Here is a 15,649-nt window from a genome sequence, read left to right on the forward strand (position 1 = left end):
CACATCTGAAAATCAGTTTTGACCCTTGAATACCATGAGTACAGCCCGTTTCATGGCTGTTTTAAAGAACTAGAGGTGGTTCCACAGATGTGGCATTTAAGCAGCAAATGTGCAGAAGCTCAGAGTTCAGTAGAACTTCTCATTTCTTCATTACTCATCAGGACTATCCAGGCAGGTCAAGTTAGTCATTAGGACTCAGCCGATGACAAGTCCAGAGCTGATAAATGTTCTGACTCGTCAAACTTTATGAGCTCCTCTAAGCAATTGACTAAGCATCTAAAATGAAGCTAATTAATGCCTTCAAAGCTGGGGAAGGCTATAAAAAGATATCAAAGCACTTTCCACTGTCTGAACTGTCATTGCAGAGGGAGGTGCACTGATGTATGTTCTCTGATTGGAGTGTTATGACCGTGTTAATGGAGAGCACAGGACGGGGAGCTGCTGTTGGGATGCTACCCTGTTGGAATAGGAGCTACCGGGGATTTAAACAAACAAGCGAGCAGTTAAGGGGAACTGTGGAAGAAAAGTTCCCGATAAAACTGTGCATCTGCTGGCAGAAAGGCAGAGCAAAACCCTGCAGGAAGGTTTCGCTGACACAGGACTGGCAGTCCACCGCCAGCGCATGGAGCAGCAGCCAACAGGGAACTGGAGCTGCCACCTGATGCAGTTTTGTAAACAAGTGCTGTGGATGGAGGAAATTCAAATTCTCAATTACTGAAGGTGTGTGTGGAGGATGGAACAGCCTGGAAAGGAGGTTCGCCTCAGAATCACCATGAGCTATGTCAAGATAAACGAGCTGGAGCTTCTCCAAGTGGCCTCATGGTGCCCCGAAGTGGACATCGATGAAAATCTGTGGACACATCCTAAACAAATTCAATGTTGAAGACAAAATAATACGTCAAATCTGCAAATAAGAGTGGCTGAAAGACTTCAGGTCACCATTCCTGTTTATTTGTTTCAGGTTTTAAAGTTGATGGAATAGATTGAACTGGACAACTTCCCTGTCGCCCAGAGTTCAAGCTGGAGGACAGTTTAGCATCAAAGTGGAAGTGCACCAGAAGCAGTGGACAGTGTCAACCTTTATGAATGTCCAGCTGTACAGGTCCTGTCTTACATACAGTGTGGGTGTGTACGACACAGCACAATGATATGAACAGAGCAGTAAGTACATACATCAAATAAGCTGTAGCTAATAAAGTGTGCTAAGCCAGATCAGTCAGGACTATAGACAGCATGACAGGAGGAAGTTCATCTGAACGACATTTGAAGACAAACTAATGCTTCATGTCTGCTGCAGGCGCTTTATCTATGTTCTTCTGGGATTTGTCCAACAGCGTGCACACTCTGTTCATCAAACAGACGTCTGCTTTCTGATCAGGGTTCAAAAAGAAAACAGTCCTGTGGACCAGGTTCGAGCTTGTCTGGCAGATTCACTCCTTTGGTTTCATCTCGTTCCCTCCTTCCTGCTCCCTGTCAGCGTCCATATGCTGGTCAGTGTCCCGTGTAGCGTCCAGGAGCCCGTCCTGTAATGAGCAGCCTGATGAGTAATAACCTGTGAAACTTTGGGACGCTCGCTGTCGGCCGGCGGCTCAACAAATAGCACCGACTCCCGCTGAGACAGAACTCATGGAGCTCATTACACAGTCCACGCTAGCAGCCCGTCCTCTCCACAGACAAGAACTACCAGAGAGGCAGCTCCCACCGAGGCCGAGCTCCTCCTGCCCCGGAGGCACATTTCTGTTGCTCTTTGTTCTGATTTCCTGCCTCGTCTTTTGTCCGTTTTTCTCTTTCATCTCTGTTTCCTTCTTTGCTTGTAGCGGACCTGAACAATGTGAGGTTCTCAGCATACCGAACCGCCATGAAGATCCGCAGACTGCAGAAAGCCCTGTGCTGTAAGTACCACACACACACACACACACACACACGCGCTCACACACTCACACACACTCACACACACGCTCACACACACACTCACACACACACACTCACACACACACACTCACACACACTCACACACGCTCACACACACACACACACGCTCACACACACACTCACACACGCTCACACACACACACACCTGAGCACCTACACTTGTGGTCTGCTTAGTTTGATGTTGAGATGCAACAAGATGTTTTTCCTGAACAAGGACTTTTTCTGTTTTCTTTGTTTTGTTTTAAAACATCAACATCACACACACCACATGAATAGGTGTGTGTGTGTGTGTGTGTGTGTGTGTGTGTGTGTGTGTGTGCTGGATTGTGTGAACACACAGCGGCTGGTGTTGAGCCTGCTGAGCCCTGTTTGTGTGCACAGGTGGGACATTTTTTCTTATTTCTCTGAACACTAGAGTTTCTGGTTGCTGTTTCTCGTGGACGTTTTGATGCAGACGGCTGTTACCTGCAGTCCCAGGTGGCTGTCAGGCCGGCCTGCACACGCTGCAGGTGCATGTCGACGCTCAGCCAGCATGTCGGCAGCGACCGGGGCTCAGCACAGGGTAATAATGGTGACAAATGTTCACTGTTATCCAGCTGTTGACATTGTTATTGCAGCGCACGCTGCGAGCACACCCTGCTCATTTACATCCTGCTGTTTGAGGAAGTTTGCCCTGCATGTGCGTGGGTGTGTGTGTGTGCAGGAAAACAAGCTACAAACAACGAGAATAAAACATCTCCCAGATCGCTGGGCGTCCACCTGAATAACCGCAGTGTGTTGTTGTGTTGTTAGTAAGTCTGAATGAGGCGTTGTCGTGGTTATTTCATATTGCTCCTCTGATCACATGTGTGTTTGTGACGGGAACGCATCAGCCTGAGTGATTTCTACTCAGTGTCCAGCAGAACAGTGGCAGCACAACAAGCACACATGCAAACACACAGCAGGAGCAGCTATTAGCTGGTAGCCTGGACTCATGCGTAGTCTGTGCTCAGGAGTGTTTGTGTCTTTACATGCATGTGTGTGACAAAGAGGCACACACACACACACACACACACACACATGACAGGGACACTATAAAACAGCTAATTGGGTTAAGTCTGTGCCAGGGGGCTGGAGAAGCACCAATGAGCTTGCATGGCATCTCACTAATGTGCCACAGCCTTTCAGCTTCATATCTGAGTGTGTAGGGACAAAGCTGGAGAGAAGGAAAGTTCTGCTCTGTGATAGCGTGGCGGCCCTGCTGAGCCCACTCCGTGTGGATTACTGCAGTAATTAGTGCTGTCTCCAGGACAGCGGGGGGCGGTGGTGGCACAAGTGAAGAGATGAGGTGAGAGAGAAGTGAGTTCAGGAGAGGGAGCAGAGTTTAAATCTTGTGTAGGGAATCATCAGGGTCAGAGGAAGATGTGCAGAACCAAGCCTTAGCCGCTGTTTCCTAGTGACTGGACCAGCGAGACGTGTTTGAATCTCGTGTTTTTTAGATTTTGTTTCGATAGATATTAAGCAGTGTGACCTTCCCAGTAGACTGATTGATAACGTGAGCTTTGCATCCAGTAGATCAGGAACTTATGTGCAAACGTTGAATTGTAGATGTACACTAGTTCTTGCCGTGTTATCAGGAAGTTGTGCATTCCCTGCAATAATATGAATAAAAAATCATAGTCTTAAAGGAATAGTGCACTATTTTGGGAGATCTGTTTGTTTGCTTTCTTGCTGACACAAAAGAACTGAGATAAGAGCGTGTTAATTAGTGAGCTTGAAAGGTGCTGATTGGCAGATTTGTCTGTACCTTTGGGCAAACTGTTGTCTAGTTCCAGTCCTTGGTGCTAAGCCGACCAGCTGCTGGGTTCAGTCTGGTAACAACAGACGGATGTGCTGCACAGCAGTCAGCACAACAGCCAGACGGCCGGAGAGCGAGGTGAGAAACGTTGATGATTTGGTTAGAAAGCAGCGTAGTGCTTTGGGAAATCTCCTGCATTCAGGTGGACGTTACTTCAACACTGCCGCGGTTCATTTATCACGTGTCAAACAAAGTAAAGTGAATAAAAAGCATCTGAGCCTGTGCACACAGCCTCCTCCCTCCCTGCCAACCCCCCAGCTGGACACGGCCGGTCCTGGCCGCCAGCATGAACCCACTTCATCACACGCAGTGGACACAGATATTTAACACAAGACAAGACTCAGCAAGCAAACTGTCAGGAAACAAGGAAGCACAAAACCAGCATGCATGGTTCTGGCACTAATCATAAAACGTGGCCCGTCCCAGGAGACCTCCGGTCCAGCTGACTCACCACACTGACCTCTGTTCATGCATCTGGCTGTTTCCTTCGTTTGGGTTCTCCTGAGTTTTTAGATGGTCCTGGTTTGTTAGATTCTCTGTTTGTACTCAGCTTGTGTGATCCTGGAGCAGTCAGAGCCATGATGGAATTATAAATGAGATCTGGATTTAAAAGTGATGCTGCTTCTTTGTCATTAAAGATGCATCCAGCAAATTAAGTTAAAGTTGTTTTTCTTGTTTGTCTTTTTATTGGTTCAGGTTTCATATGAATGCTTCACCACAGCGATGCGTCTGAGCTCCGGCAGACTGAGCCCGGCGCTGGTTCTGAGCCCGGCGCTGGTTTGAGTGTTTTGAACAAAATGTTAGTCAGGTGTGCAGTTTGAAGGTACCTCTATGAATCGGACGTGCCGTTTTCAGCTGCTTCCACATTTGTTGGCCTTTTTAGAAAAGTCTGAGGCGCCGCTGAACGCCTGACGAACACGTGGGAAGGTTACTGATGCTTCCATCGTCCTCGGGGTGGTTTCAGCCGCTTGTCACCATGAATGTGAATTCTTTTGCGGTTTTCTTTGTCTCGTCTCGCTGTCTTTGTTAATCATCCTCCACTCTCCTCGCTTCACTTCCTCTACCAGTCGTCCTCTTTCCTGTCTCATTGTTTCTCTTCTGCTTTGTCCTGAACCGACAGTGGACCTGCTGGACCTCAACGTTGCCCAGAACACCTTCGAGCAGCACAAACTCACCAACAACAACCAGCTGCTGACCGTTCCTGACGTCATCAACTGCCTGACGTCCATCTACGACGGCCTGGAGCAGGAGCACAAAGACCTGGTCAACGTGCCTCTCTGCGTGGACATGTGTCTCAACTGGCTGCTCAACGTTTACGACACGTACGTATGGCGCCCGCTCACCTTCAGGACGGAGTCGTGCATCAGCGTCGATGCTTCTCTGAGTTTGATGAAACCTTTGAATTATTGGCACTCGCATTTCAGGTTTTTGAAACTGCAGCTGATGAATGTCACAGAGACTGGTTCTTCACAGTTTACAGCTTTTACTCGCTGGGTTCTCAGTTCTCACTGCGATGTGAAGTCCTGCTCGTCTGCAGAAACAGAACCATGACTGGAAGCAGAGAGAACTCCAACGGGTCCTGTTGTCTTTTGTTCAGCAGATTAGGTCCATGATGGCGCCGACACGGGACGAAGAAAAACTGCTTCAGTTCACCTACTTTGATTATTCATTTTACAAAAACTTTGAAAACTTGGAATCAACTTGTTCAACATTATTCCAGGTTTCCACAAGTGTGACCAACACTAGAGAAAAGATGGTGGCTCGATAAACTCCAGCAGCCGTGAGGAGCTCGTTGCCAGCGTCTCATGTGTGTTTGTGTGTCTGCAGCGGGCGCAGCGGGAAGATCCGCGTCCTGTCCATGAAGATCGGCCTGCTCTCGCTCTCCAAGGGTCACCTGGAGGAGAAGTACAAATGTAAGTGCCAGAGAGTCGCTGACATGTTTGCTGATGGACACATGAAGCACACGGAGCGAGCTCAGCGTCCTGCTCCACCAGCAGCAGTTAGAGAACGGGGTCGTCTAATTGGATGAGAGACCACCTACGCATTCCCCCGTTCTTTATTTCATTTTCTATTCTGATTTATTTCTGAGGATTAGGGAGCGTGAATGTAGGCTGCTGCTGCTCTGGGAGGAGGCCGTCGCTCTGGCTTCCTGCTGCTGCTGCTTTATCTCACTCTGTCTGTCTTCCTTTGCTGTCACTGCTCACACCATTGTTCATCCATCTAACACTTCCACTTTGTCTTTTCTCCTATCTTACTTACTCCTGCCTCCCTCCTTCCCCTCTTCCTCCTCCTCCTCCTCCTCCATTTCTCTTGCCATGGCGTGGACTCCATCCCAGAGCCTATTCGTTCCACTGGCAGTTTCTATTAGCCTGAGAAGGGTATCAAGCACGGCTGATTGCGTCCTTCCTCCTTTACTCTTTAAGAGTCTCAGTGACTGTCAGTCCCATGCATATAGCTGCACTGTCCTGCACACACATGATCTGCACACACATGATCTGCACACACATGATCTGCACACACATGATCTGCACACCGACCAGCTGGTCCCAGACGTCATGCTCGTTTTGTGACGAGCGTCAGACGTGATCTTGGAGCAGGAAGTCTTTAGTTGGAGGTGTGGCTGTTGATCAGTGTGACATCTTAAGAGGTGTGTGTAGGACGTGGGGTCAGAAACGCACACAACTGCTGGTGTTTGCGTGTCCACGCATTTCTAACCGGAGCTGGCATCGGGTCAGAACTCACACAGAGATCAAAGGCAGCTGGGAGTGGAGCAGAAAGACCTGTCATGCCCTCCATGCCTCCCTCGACTCTGGATTACACTCTCTGCCCTCTTTGCTCATGTTATGCATGAGCTCTGGTGATGTTTCATAACTTCATCCACAAAACCAAAAAGAAGGCGTGCTGTCAACATGCTGCTGACGGAGCCGGTGTCGCCGGGCCGGCATCCATATCCAGTACGGCTCTGTCAGTCTCCAGGAGAAGTGGTGGAGAGCTGGAGGCAGGGAAGGAGAGATTAGAAGCCTTGGCATGATACAACTAAGACAGCCAGATTAAAAACGTATCTGCTCCCTGATTCTTTCTGCCTCCTCCTACCTGCACCAGCACCTTTCCTCCCACCGCCTGCGATGCATCCTCATCCTCTCTCCTTCTGCATCTATTTATACCCATATCTTTTATTTTAAATGTCACCCACATGCACTCACTTTTTCCCTCACCCCCTCGTTCTGGTTTTCTCGTCTTGTCTTTGTTCTCACCGTGCTGCCTCCTCCTCCCTCCACAGACCTCTTCAGCCAGGTGGCGTCGGCGGGTGACACGTGTGACCAGAGGCAGCTCGGGCTGCTGCTTCACGAAGCCATCCAGATCCCGAGGCAGCTGGGGGAGGTGGCGGCGTTCGGAGGGTCCAACATTGAACCGAGTGTTCGCAGCTGCTTCCAGCATGTAGGTTCACACAGAAGCACACACGAGCCTACATGGCAGCATACTGACGCACACATCCAGAGAATACACAAGCTCAGGATTTCATAGTCACATCATGTTCCTAACACTGGATGGATTATGGGAAGAAGAAATCTTGTTTTGAAATTCTATTTTGGTTGTGTCGCTGCTCTTTGTGGGAAAGATGGATGCACACATAACAAAGCACATGAAGCTCCACGAGGATGTAAAGTGTCAGCGCGTGATCCTTAAAAGCAGTCAGCCGCCTCAGAAATGAGGCTGATGAGAGAAAGACTCACTGCATGGATGCAAACATAATGACCGCTAACGAAGAGGATCTAAGCCGTCATGTGACAGAAACAACAGGCGCCTGTCCTGATTGTGATTCTGAGTGACTGTCCACTGGATGGCGCTGCTCCTGTCGGTGTCTGCAGCTCGCTCTGGCCTCAGAGGGGAAACGAATCATTCTGTTGTCTGGACAAAACAGCTCAGAGATGCTAATTAAGGAAACAGCTGAGCTTAACCCGCTATAGCCCAAACCCGCCACCAGGTTTCATTTACAGAACGACACCATTGATCAGAGCAAGAACCTGTAGAACAGAGTTCTGCTTTGGTCCTGGAGTTTGTTCTCGTGGCACGCTGTTCTGTTATTTAAAGATTTTCATCAACAATACTTTATTCTTCGTGTTTCGTTTAAAAATTAGCCCCAAAAAAACCCCAAAACAGTTTCCTCTACCAGATTCTGTCAAAGCAACATCTGCTGAACCAGCCATGAAGCCATGAGCGGTCCATGTGGGCCAGCAGTCGTCTGAACTGCAGGTCGTGTGTCTGAGAGCAGACCCGGTGGAAAGACATGTAAATGTAGGTAATGGCACCGGGAGCAGTGCTCTACATGCTGATAGCAGATTCTTCAGCTTTTGTAAAGAACAGAGAAATTCAAGTTTTGATTGTTCTGATTCAGCAGCGTGATTCTGGTTTCCCGTCCTCCCAGCCGGGTCGGGCTGTTTCCAAACTTCATACTGCACTGACCAACAACAAATACTGAGAGGAGGAAGGAGATGCTCAGAAGCTGCTCAGAGTTCAGCTGGTTGAAACGCAGTGACACCGCTGATGACCCGGTTCTGGTATCACCAGTCATTCATGTTGGAAAGGCAGCATGTTCACGTGTTCTGCTGTTTGAGTCTAATCTTCTGTTCAGGTCAGGATTCAGGCTCAGCTGATGCTGTGTGCCCTCACAGTGGCTGTAACAGATAAACTGATCAGAGTCCTGAGATCTTCAGGGCTTTATCTGCTGGTTCGTTCCTCACACCTTTCTGGAGAACCGAACAGAACCCTTCATGTTTATTTATGTCTTAAAGACGCTGCCGGCTGCTCAGCCCAGAGACTGACGGGCCACGTGTCCACAGAAGGTTCCTGGATGGACTCGTTGTTGCCTCTGAGCTGCTCGGTCACCAGTCAGCACCCATCTCACACAGAACCCATAAGAAAAGATGGGATTTATCACGGCGCCACTGCACTGTCAGGAGCTGGACCTGTTCAGGGCCATATTTCTGTGTTGGCTTCTATAAATCGGTCGTGTGTTTCTGCAGCAGTTTCAGAACTGGTCAGGGCAGGAGAGGTTGTGTTTATAGCTGGTGCCATGAGAAGTAACAACAAGTCGCTCAGTCCTACGACAGATTCTGATCCAGCCGACCTTCCAGACTCTGTCATTAAACACTTGACTTTCTTCCACCTCGCCGTCCTGTAAAGAAGGCTTCAGTGCTGAAGCTCTGCTGCCCGACCATGAAGCCTGACCGGCCGCCGGTCTTCTGCTGCCTGTCCTCTGGTGTTTTACTGCGGCCAGCGAACCACTTTTCCCGAGTTTATCTCTGGACGTTACTGGAATTTAATGATGTCTTCATCTCCCCCAGGATCACTGTTTCATTTTTCTCACTCCTTCTCCCCTGGCTCTTGCTTCGGCACTCATAAATGGGAGCCAAACATTAAAATTAGGAAGCTATAAATTTCACTGATTCCCTGCACTGCACCTCCCAGAATAGCAGAGTGAGGCAGTTTTTAACTTGATCTCTGTGGGTTTTTCTTCTCAGAATCAGGGAGTTGGACGCCGCGCTGCCTACAGTTCGCTCCCTTCATGTCGTGTTCATGCACACGAGCACGCACCAGAACCCGCTCCAGAACATGCACACTCACACAAAGTGCTGGCTGACTGGGCCGTGAGTCGCTGTGCCAGCTGTAGTCCAGCTGCTTATTAATCAGTGAATCATCCAACCGGGTTAGCGGGTAGAAACCATGAAGACGTGTTCTCTCCCTGGTTTGCGCTCTCATGCAGACAGACGAGCAGAACCCTGTGTGGGCTCGCCCTGCCGGTGACAGCGCAGTCACCCCGTCCATCTGGTTTAATGGGTCCGTGATGAACGAGACGCGCCGCCATAAATACGGCCTCGTTCACTGCTCCTTTGTGGCTCTCCTTCATTTATCCATCACATCCGTCTATCCAGCCATCCTTTCAGCCAGGCACTAATTAATGTGTAAGTGCTATAATTCTGCCGTTAGACGGCGAGGAGGACGGAGAGAAAGTGAAGATGGGACTAATGTATGGGAAGGAGAGACGAGAGGTTGTGCAGGAGAAGGTCAGACTGAAGGGTGGAGGATTCAGAAACCATCTGAAATGTCATCAAGGTGAAGAATTCATCAGAAGTGTCCTCATTTCAGAATCTTAAAAGGTCCCGTATTGTTCTCCTTTGCAGCGAATGGACCCAGAATGGACCCAGAATGGACCCAGAATGGCTCTTCAGCTCAAAATGCTGCAAAGATGGTTTCATGATTTCATGTTGTCAGGAAAGATGTTGTAAACTGACTTCTGATCTGAGGGCTAATCTGAAACTTCTCCAAACAACGACTCCTGTGTGAGAACGTTCCTTGTAAATACGATAGATGGATGGATGGATGGATGGATGGATGGATGGATGCCTCGTTGGCAGAAATGCCAAACTGGCTTTAACTAGTGAAGAGCAGAAATCAGAGTAAATGTGTTTGTGTTGGACTATTTGCTGGGTTGGGGTTATGTTGGTTGGCGCCCTCATGTCGCCTTCTTTCACTGCTGACTCGTGTTTCTGGGAACCAGCTGTGAATATTAATTTAAAAAGTCAATCCCTAATACACATTTTCAGGTTGAAATGGGCTTCTTTCTTTTTTTCATAGCGTTCATTTATTTTCAGAAGGATATGCTAATGCAGTCAAGATGCTCTATTGTCTTGCACATCATAAGCCTTGGGGAGGGATCAGGGGAACACACTCACTGTTCCTTTTGATTATTCTCTCCTCTTATTGCAAATGTATTCTGCCCTTTGCTGCATTTGCTGCCCTTTTTATGTGTCGGAGATGATGGAAAGGTTGCCTTTGATTTGTTTAGCAGTTACAGCAGCCACGTCAAAGCCTCTCGCCCTGTGATGGCTTTGCAGCCGGCTCATTATAATCTGCAGCTGAACTCGGACTCTGCTGAAAAATATTTCTGCTTTTTCATGTGATGTTTCTGGTTGGATGCAGCTGAAACAAATGGACTGACTCACAGTTATGCAGAATTATAGTTATTACAGTAACAGATGAACAGATTGATTATTGTGCTTGAAGAAGCATAAAAACTGTTTTCCTGAGTGCTGGAGACTGTGCAGGTTCAAGCTGCATGAAAGCCACACGTCCAGCAGCACTGAGCAGCACAAGGAGTCTGAGAGCGTTTGTGAGGCGGAGCTACATGGCCGTTAGCTAGCGCTACAGCTAACGGTGTGCAGGACAAGGGCAGTGACGGAGCTAAAATCAGTCAGTGTTTATAGTCTGACATTCGACCAATAAACATGAATAAGGATGTATCTGCTTCTTTATTAGCTGTTTGCTAACGAGTGCAGAGCTGCAGCCTGTCCATGCTGGCTGCAGGTTGTTCTTTCATACCTTTAAGCAAAGTGCCGTCACAGTTTATCAGCTCTCTTCGTTCTGCTTTTATACAAACTGTAAACTTCATGTGCTGATAAACGTCTGATTTAAAGGCTCCTAACTCTTGACCCCCTTCTTTAATGTCCAGGTAACCAATAAGGTGGAGCTGGAGCCGAGGCAGTTTGTTGATTGGATGCGTCTGGAGCCCCAGTCGATGGTTTGGCTTCCTGTCCTGCACAGAGTGGCGGCTGCAGAGACGGCCAAACACCAGGCCAAGTGCAACATCTGCAAGGAGTGTCCTATCGTTGGCTTCAGGTAGACGCTCACACCCCTCACTAGTGTTTAGGTCAGGATGTGTGGAGCCGACACAATGACACACACACACACACACACACACACTCGCCCTAAACGTGGCGCTGTTCGGCGTTGTTCTCTCCTGGTTGAGCATAAAGGGCAGATGTGCTCTGGAGGGCAGGCATTTATCTAAATGTCAGCAGCTGATACACCACCGACTAAATACCAGCCGAGCAATGAGACACGCTCATAAACACAACAAGACGCTCATAAACATAAGCATACATCGCACCGCCGCGTTCACAGAATCCACAACGAGCCAGTCGCCCAGCAAACGGTTCAGAACCAGGCTCCCTCTGATAACGGGTCGGGCTGATCAGTGACGACAGTAAAGCCACCGACAAGTGACCTGGAAAACACCGATAACGTCATCACAGTGGCACCAGTCGGGGTGGGATGCATTAGGCAGCGAGTGGACAGTCGATTCCTGAAGCTGACGTTGGAACCAGAACAAATAGGTTGAAAGGAAAGACGGCGCCGACCATTTAAACATGAGTTATCGGGAGCACCGACGACGCTGCCTCAACATTCCTGCAGCTGCCTTTGTTTTAGTCGTTTCCAGATGAACCACAGTGACAGCAGGTAGATCAGCAGCTTCCAGACAGTTCATAGCAGCTCTGCTAGAGGCCACTTCATCTGCTTAGAGGCTGGAGATAAGTCAGCAGCACGCTAAGTGGAGAAGGGTGCAGGAGTGTCCCCTTCACATCCCTGCTTTGCCAGCAGAAAGAGAAATACATTCAGACATTTGATGAAGCACACATCTCCCAAACTCTGTCAGTGATGGATGAGAGCGAGCGGCGGTGGGAGGAGGAGGCAGAGAGCAGGAGTGTAAGGAAGGGAAATGCCGAGCAGGCATTCTGTGTGGTCTTGAGACATGACACCAACTGAGTTCCATTTAGATTTCATTTCTCTCCTCTAAAGTAGCCGGAGCTTTGAAACGAGCCCGGTGAAGGATGCTGAGTGTGTCAACAGATGTGTTAGCATTTATAATTGTTCACTCAACAACACTTAGCAAGCCGCCGAGCCCCATTCATGCCTCATTTCTTGTGCATTCAAGCGAACTCTTTCTTTGCATGCATGATATTTACATATTTGCTTCCGATGCTGGACCTAGCAGCACTAATTACAGCCTAACGGCTCTACTGCAGAACGCCTGGGAGCCAAAAGCCCTTCATGGTGTTTTTAACGTGATCGTTTGTTAAACTAATAATGTCACTGAATCCTGAACTTGGTTGAATGTTTACAAATGTGGAATAAGAAACTTGTTTATTAAAAAAAAAAATGTGATTTGATTAAAATGGAAAATTAGAAATAAAGATCCAAAGAGAACCGGTGGGATGCTCATCTCTAGTACATGCATTTTAACAATATCCAGTAAACAACCAGGCTGACTGCAAAATACACAAACTCCCAGCAGCCTGAGTCAGCTCACCACCTCTACCGGCTGTTACTGCTGAGAACAAGCCAGCAGAGAAATCCAAATAAATAGCGGACGGACAGCAAGCTAAGAGAGGTTAATACTAAACACTAGAAATAATTAGCCGGATGGATCCTTAAAAAGGGGCCAGACTTAACTCAGTTAGCAGTTTAATAAGAGTGAGATGGATACATTTTCTTGTTCACTGTTTTTTAATGGTGGCATTAAAGCTGCTGCTGCTTCCTTTATCCTGTTTCAGTCACTGCTTTAGTTCAGACTGAATCACAAACCGTTCGATGTGTGCCGCCGTCACACGGCAGGAAGTTTTAGATGAAGTTTGGAAAATAACTCATCGTGCTGCTTTTTTTTGCTTCTTTGCTGGATATCAAAAGAAAACTCACATGGAGGCTTGTCCAGTGTGATGTGCTGGACATGGTTTGTGGATTCACTGACTTTTGTTGGAACTTTATTTAAAACACACGGAGTCTGTTGACATGCAGGCCAGACGTGTGCACTGAGAAATGATGGAGGAACAGAAGAGACAAAAACAAAACAGCATCAGTTGTGTAGAAGTCTCTTGGCTTCAGGAAGGCCGACCACAGCAGGTGCTCTGTCTTCCAGCTGTTGCCACCACACAGGGCAACGTGAATAATTAGTCTGAGCACCACAAAGCTCTGCATGACGAGCACCGAGCCGGATCTGATACCACCCGCAGCAGAACTCACCTGTTTCATTTGTCACCATATGGGAATGTTTCCAAACTGCTTTTTTTAAAAATTATTTTGTTATTTCTATGCAAATACTCCCAGCTCAGTATATTGTGGATGGATTATTTGATTCAGGTCATGTGGTGATAGTCGCTGTGTGTTTTCATGGTGCAACAGATACCGCAGTAAAACAAACGTCTTTTTTTAGATATTACGCAGCCCGAGCTAGGATTTATCTGTTAGACATTTTTACAGGAATCTCAACAAAGTTTGATAATAAAAGCGCTTTTAACAGATCAGACTGTGTAACTCTAGAAGACTCGACAGTACAGGTTCTGTAATTAACCAGAGTTGTTACTGGATCAACTCGTTAACTGAGGGCAGCACCTGATGAGTGAAGGTGACTTGATGCCCCTCCTCATAGTAATATGCTGTGTGTCAGTACCTAATGGTGCATTTGACTTGGTGGTGTCATGCACACTGTTGCATCCTTTGATATATGGCTCTCCTCTGTAGCTCATCAGTCAGCTAACCTTGGGAGAGCTGGAGAGGAGAGAGAGATAAAAGACTTAAGCTATTATGTCTGAATGGCTCCGGTCTCAATTTAGCTGCTAAATGGCCTTCTGGCTGCAGCTGCTGCTGAGGACAACAGCCGACGGTCGTCGTCACATCGCCGTGTGTTGGTGGAAGTCCAGCTATCGCTCTGTCAGCATGTCCTGCATGTGTGTGTGTGCCAACATGTGGAGGATTATGTGGGAAAGTGACGGTGGAAGCAGCTCTGCAGCAGACCTCAGACCAGCCGGGAGATGTTGCACAGTGCTACACACACACACACACACACACACACACACACACACACACAAAGCCCTGAGGACGTGAAAGTGACATCCACACACGCTACATCCCAACTCAACTTATCTCACTTTTCACCTCTCCCTCTCTCCAGGTATCGCAGTCTGAAGCATTTCAACTATGACGTGTGTCAGAGCTGCTTCTTTTCTGGGCGTACCGCCAAAGGCCACAAGCTCAACTACCCCATGGTGGAGTACTGCACACCGGTGAGGCAGTAGCACACACACACACATGCTCAGTAGCTCATCTCATATCTCTTTTCCACATGCTCACACTTTTCCAGCCAGCCGCCTAATGACAGCACACGCGTCAGACTTCAGGCTGAAGTTACCTCTGAACCCATCTTTCATTAAAATGTTCCTGTCCTGATGTCAGATGCACCACATGAATGTTCCTGCTCGTCTGAGACCCACTGTGGGACGTCTGAACTGTTACAGCAGCAGTTTCAGTTTGCCTCAGATCTGGCCACTGGTTTTGATTTCCCAGTAACATCTGAATCTCTGGTTTGTTTATTAAAAACCACCTGGATCTGGACTTTCCACGAGATTTTGGACGCTGGCTGCAGAGATTTTCATCCTCTTACTCAAACCCTCAGTGCAGTCGGTGTTCCAGGTCATTCAGCCATGACGTACGTTCTTCGCTCTGAGCATGAGGACTCTTGTCTTGTTGAAACAAAAGTCTGTTTGCTGAAGTGCACCACTTTTTTTCTCTGAATATCAGTGCACCTCAGTTCCCAAATCTTTACGTGCTTGAGTGTGAAAATGACGGCGATCATTTTCTGTAGGTGGTCTGAGTGTGAGGGCGGCTGTGGGTGAGTCAGCAGCAGGGAGAGGAACTCCACCAGTACGGGTCTGAAGGAGCATTTTGGATGCTTGATGTACACACGACTCGGCAGTGTCACCGTAGATGATTCACAGCTGCACTCCAACTGGAAACCATTTCAGGCTCCATCCTCCTACAACCACACAAACTCTGGCTGCAGCTGGTTGGACGGTAGCTTCACTCATGGCTACCTGGTCCTGGATCTCTAGCCATCCTAGCATAGCGGCTTGTTTGGAAAATATAAATAGTTCACCAAAATGTGTTTCTTTAAAAGTTCTTTGGGAGCTTCCAGAGTCACAGAGTGGCAGCTGGACACCCTGTTTGCAACGCAGTCAGAAAGCGCTGCATGGGAGGAGAATGGGAGGA

General features: G+C 48.1%; 1 protein-coding gene across 1 annotated transcript in view; it reads left to right on the forward strand.

Annotated features, from left to right (window-relative positions):
• Positions 1-15,649, forward strand: part of utrn (utrophin) — a 221,798-nt gene that overhangs the window by 170,447 nt on the left and 35,702 nt on the right. Inside the window, 6 exon segments of the mRNA XM_008278665.1 lie at positions 1,818-1,892; positions 4,890-5,091; positions 5,597-5,682; positions 7,050-7,207; positions 11,280-11,446; positions 14,556-14,667. Of these exon segments, the coding sequence (XP_008276887.1) occupies positions 1,818-1,892; positions 4,890-5,091; positions 5,597-5,682; positions 7,050-7,207; positions 11,280-11,446; positions 14,556-14,667 (800 nt within the window).

Source organism: Stegastes partitus, unplaced genomic scaffold (genome assembly GCF_000690725.1).
Source record: "Stegastes partitus isolate 25-593 unplaced genomic scaffold, Stegastes_partitus-1.0.2 Scaffold129, whole genome shotgun sequence".
NCBI classification, from domain to species: domain Eukaryota; kingdom Metazoa; phylum Chordata; class Actinopteri; family Pomacentridae; genus Stegastes; species Stegastes partitus.